This window comes from Cupressus sempervirens, chromosome 3 (genome assembly GCF_028749045.1).
Source record: "Cupressus sempervirens isolate cs-2001-9-10 chromosome 3, ASM2874904v1, whole genome shotgun sequence".
NCBI classification, from domain to species: Eukaryota; Viridiplantae; Streptophyta; class Pinopsida; order Cupressales; family Cupressaceae; genus Cupressus; species Cupressus sempervirens.
In genome coordinates this window covers 98844287-98849424 of record NC_143120.1, presented here as the reverse complement: position 1 = coordinate 98849424, position 5138 = coordinate 98844287, and the positions used below count along the sequence as shown (strand labels likewise).

General features: G+C 35.5%; 1 protein-coding gene across 1 annotated transcript; it reads left to right on the top strand.

Moving 5' to 3' along the window:
• The first annotated feature begins 904 nt into the window (after window positions 1–904).
• LOC149564971 (ESCRT-related protein CHMP1B-like) lies at window positions 905–4396 on the top strand. Its single transcript, XM_089818507.1, has 3 exons — window positions 905–1070; window positions 1163–1254; window positions 3327–4396. The coding sequence occupies exon 3, from the start codon at window positions 3389–3391 to the stop codon at window positions 3995–3997; it is 609 nt and encodes a 202-aa protein (XP_089674633.1). The 5' UTR covers window positions 905–1070; window positions 1163–1254; window positions 3327–3388; the 3' UTR covers window positions 3998–4396.
• The last annotated feature ends 742 nt before the right edge of the window (window positions 4397–5138 follow it).

The following is a 5138-nucleotide window of genomic DNA, read 5'->3' as shown; positions in this document are numbered from 1 at the left end:
AAAATAAAAAAATGTTGAAAGAAACAAGTAAAAATTCTAAGGAATAATAGAGGAGATCTTACCTTCTTGAATGCATGGATGAGGAAAAGCTCAAGTCAACCTAAAAATAACTCAAAATGCAATAGTAGGATTGATCATTGGGAAAGCCATGCCATACTTAAAGCTCACTCTAACTTGAACACTTAGGTAAAAATAACCCTTAAAATGATCTTTTATAGTCCACTAGTCTGGGTGCATTAAATGCACTTGTCCTTTGTTACTAATAGGGGCACTTAAGCACATCAAGTGTTAGAATTCTAAGATCCCCACCACCCCAAAGATTTTTCACAACTCTTTAGGCATTATAAAATCTTGAGGTCTAAAGACTCAACTTAAGAGCCAAAACAAAAAGGGAACGACTTCGATTTGCCACATTCTAGAGTACCAAAAAGGGACAAAAACAAACAAATGAGGAAGCAAAATAAGGGTACCCTACATTTACCAAACAAAAATGTTGGGACATGTGTGCAAGGCATAACAAGTCAACATATGATCAAATATACCTTAGAGAGAGAAGTTTCTTATAGATCAATTGAGAAGCAACTCACTCCACCTTTGAAATGAAACATGTAAATAAAAAATGCTTAAAGAAAAATGAAAAATAGTAGTTTGTATCTTCTACATAATGATACTAATAGAATTGGAGAACCACTCTATTTTTAAAATAAAGACTTATACTTTTCTAGTCAACTATGTCATTTACTTTAATATTTGTTTAAAAAACTTGAAAAAAAACAAATAAACTCATCATCAAATAATAATGATGATAAATAATTTGAAATTATCACTTCAATATCGTAGACGCCATTAAAATCCCTTGATTCATTCAAGAAGTCTAAAATGATGGTCTACTATCTTGTTAACGGTCTTTTACCTCAACAACATTAAAATTCTTTCAGTTCTATTTGATCTTAGAAAACCAAACTCACAAACCTTGGAGAGAGCGCTCTCATCTTCCAAACCTTTGTATCGCATCATTTGGGACGCTAGGGAAAATAAAGGCCATTTGACCGGAGGAACGTTAGAGTAAGGTACTAATCGTAAGGTATTAGTATCAAATTAGTCTGCATAACCTCATCGTGCTCTGCAACCATAATAGCTAGTGGACTTACTGGATTTGCAGAGTTCTTACTCAGCTAGTCAGAGGACGGCATTTTGTGTTGCAGAATTTTGAAACGAGGCATTGAATTTTGCGGGGGCACTTAGTTATTCCAGGTAATTATTCTTTTGTTTGTGTCACATCTTGAATCCGTTCCTTGTTTAGGATATGCCAGAGATTTTTGTTCTCTATGGCAAAATATGATGCAAATTCAGTCGAATTGTTGAGGTTTTGGACAATCCGAAATTGGGTGATGTTTGGGTTTTGCGACAGTAATTAAAGGAGACGCATTGGATTTGAGGGTTTTGTACATTTAGGTTTCAGAAATATGAACTGGATACTCCTCCTGGAAAATTTATTTAGGATCTCGCCGAGCTTCTGCAACGATTAATTTGTGGGTGTGATTATCTCTTCTTTCAAAATATAGGAAAATAATTGAGATTTGGGTTCAAGGGTTTTGGAGTTTTTCATTTTTTGGAAGTGTCATTCTGATATGGATTTGGACGGATGATGCCTCAGGAGTCATTAGTTTGAAGAACTGTTAAAAAACATTAGCCTCACACTGCATACTTTGGCAGTATGGTTTTCCCTGGTCGATTGATCACTGGCTACCTTTATAATGGTCACGGGACATTCCCAGGGACTTGACGTAGGTTTGCCTATATTCTATTAAGGCGACCTACAACTCCTGTGGCCATTAATATCTTCCCATTTTTATATTTCCTAAGAATGTTTCGGAATCTGCCATTGCAAGGCAGCTCATAACCTTAGCTAAGATTTACCAAACAGTTTATTATTTAAAACATGGAAACTAGGGTACTTAGAGTAATGCATGTTCAGAAATTTTGGTCTTCGTTTTGTATAGTAGGTAATTACTGCAAGTTCATTGAGCTTCTGGGTTTTCAATTTGTTGGTTTTGTGAAATTTGGAACTATATACTGCCGTTATTGTTGTTTTAGATCCTTGTCTTGTTTACTAGGAGGTTATTTGGCCTCTGGAGTGTTTTTACTGAATGTTGAAGGGATCGGATTTGTTTGTTGGTGAAATTGGGACCCGGATTTGTTGGGATGAGTTTCAGTTGTAAATCAGCAACGAGTTTAGAGGATAGTGTCACAGTTAAACCATATTAAAACATGCAAGTGTTGGCATCTAGGTCAAAATACACATCCGGCTTTCAGGTGCCATCAATGAAACTTGATAAACTTTGACATGAGCAATACCCCCCTTTGTTGGTGAAATTGGGACCCGGGTTTGTTGGGACGAGTTTCAGTTGTAAATCAACAACGAGTTTAGAGAATTGTGTCACAGGTAAACCATATTAAAACATGCAAGTGTTGGCATCTAGGTCAAAATACACATCCGGCTTTTGGGTGCTATCCATGAAACTTGGTAAACTTTGACATGAGCAATACCCCCCTGATTTAGCCAAGTGTGACCACACAATCGGAATTCCATTTAAAAAAGGGAACGTTGAGACTGGGATTGGCTTTTACTTCAATTCCCCATATTAATTTGTTACGAGTTGAGATAAAGGTTGAGGATTCTGTCTTGAACAGCAATTGTGATGCAAATTTAATGGAATTGTTGTAGGGTTTAGACATTTGAAGCTTATTATGCAGGAATTTCGTTTTAGCCTTTCATGTCTGCATTTCTTAGCAACTTATTGATGTTTGAGACTTGAGTTTGGGGCTTTGGCAAACTTTGCTTTAGTTATAGCTCACATCTGTGTTTCAGAGTCTTCTTTTATGATTTTCAAGGATTTTATTGAATTATCAGTGGTTCAAATGAAAAGGATGCAGGCTTAAGTAATTTTGGTGGGCAAGGGATGCATTTAAAAGACTTCTTTGAATTTTTAGAGTGTTTGACCTATCTGGAACAGGTCTTATGTGTGTGTTCTTATCTGTTCTATTCATTTTATTTTTCCTCAATTGAAACAAAAATAGAGCATTTCAAGTTGAGAATCAGAATTTGATGCAATTGATGTGGTTGTGTCTGGGGCACCTAAGTGATGCTAATTTTGAGTATCTTCTGTTGTATAACTGCTTAGCAAGTCAGTGAAATTTAGAGCTTAGAGAAACTTGGAGATAAGTACTGCAAGAATCTGTGTTTAGAACATTTGCTTGTCTTTCTTAATCTTTGGGAAAATTGGAATTGTGGACTTGAGAATTTGAGGCGATTGGCATTGCAGGAATCTGTGTTTCAGGATTGAAAATATTCATTGAACTTTTGGGCTTCGATCTAGAGAATACAATGGGAGGCTCCGAGAGATTGATGGAACAGATATTTCAGCTGAAATTTACCTCCAAAAGCCTGCAAAGACAGGCAAGAAAAAGTGAAAAGGAAGAAAAAGCTGAGAAACTCAAAATTAAGAAAGCCATAGAGAAAGGAAACATGGATGGAGCTCGCATCTATGCAGAAAACTCCATCAGAAAACACAATGAGCAATTAAACTACATGCGATTAGCCTCTCGTTTGGATGCAGTTGTTTCCAGGCTTGATACTCAAGCCAAAATGATGACAATTAATAAATCCATGACATCAATTGTCAGGGCACTGGATACTGCTCTTGCCAGCAATAATCTTCAGAAGATGTCTGAAACAATGGATCAATTTGAATCACAGTTTGTGAACATGGAGGTACAGTCACAGTTTATTGAGAATGCTATGGCTGGTAGCACTTCACTGTCCACTCCAGAGGATCAAGTCAACACTTTGATGCAGCAGGTAGCTGATGATTATGGGCTCGAGGTATCTGTTGGACTACCTCAAGCTGCCGGCCATGCAATTCCCACCAAGGAAGAGAAAGTTGAAGAGGATGATTTAAGTCGGCGTCTTGCAGAACTTAAGGCCAGGGGTTAATCAGTCATTCTTGGGCATTGGCATTAGAGTTAATACTTTTGGTAATCATTTTAATTTTAAACATTACAGAGTGACTTAGAATGCTTTTCAACCTTTGTTGTTGATCTTTGCTATTGTTAGAGGGTCTCTGTTTTTATATAATATCTAATTCTGGATTGTTTTGTCATTTGGTTTAGCTTTGGATTTATTTAGGGGTAATATACATATATTTGTACTGATGGCTCTGGTGTAAAGGCAAGGCATTGCGTAGATGTCTAAGTTCTATCAGTTATCGTATTTTACCCCCTTGGGCTCACACTGTAGTAATTGTGTATGATATTTTGTTAGTCTATTATCAATAGAACTTACAAAATTAATCACTTGTTGGATAAATTAATCTATCAGTTATTTTCACAGTTATTTTCTGTTTGGAGCAGATTCTACAAGTTTGCAAACAAGGGAGGAACTTTATCGTGCTTATGCTTTTATACATTTGGATGGGTTTTGTTTTATTTCTCTACCATTTTATAGTTTCTATGTAGCAGAGCAAGAGAAATTGGCAATTCAACAGCTTATGTTCACCTTTCTATATTTTTCTGCACATAATTATTTTACGGATGCCATAATTGATGTACATGCCAGTAAAATGGTTTTACTAGTTTGTATACAAGTTAACAAAATATAGGAAGTAATTTCATTGCTGATTTTGTATTTGTACTTAACCTTGAGAAAAGAAATTATGCTCAAAATATAATATTTGTCGAAATTGGAGATTTGTTTCTTGTGAGCCTTGGCGCTTATAGTTGAAATGCATGAATTAGCTTGTAATGTAGGTTTGGATGCTTAAACATGATTTTAGATGGATCATGATTGGACAAAGACCACTGAATTAAGTCTCATTCCTGATACACTATTCATTTTATTTTAAACACCATTTACAGAACTTCTAGATGAAACACTATTTAATATTTCAGCTCTATATAGGTATTTTTTTCATTTAGGCTTCATGAAGAATTGGAAGAAGAGAATAAGCTTAGATTAGAAAAGCAACACTCAAAATTGAAGTCTCCTTTCTGATATTCTATTCATGCTCATTGAAATATCATTAACAGAAGTTTCAGATAAAACACTATTAGATATCAGCTCTATATTGGTACTTTTA

Bases quoted from the DNA above. Each gene is read 5' to 3' on its own strand.
- LOC149564971 (XM_089818507.1), top strand. From the start codon at position 3,389: ATGGGAGGCTCCGAGAGATTGATGGAACAGATATTTCAGCTGAAATTT.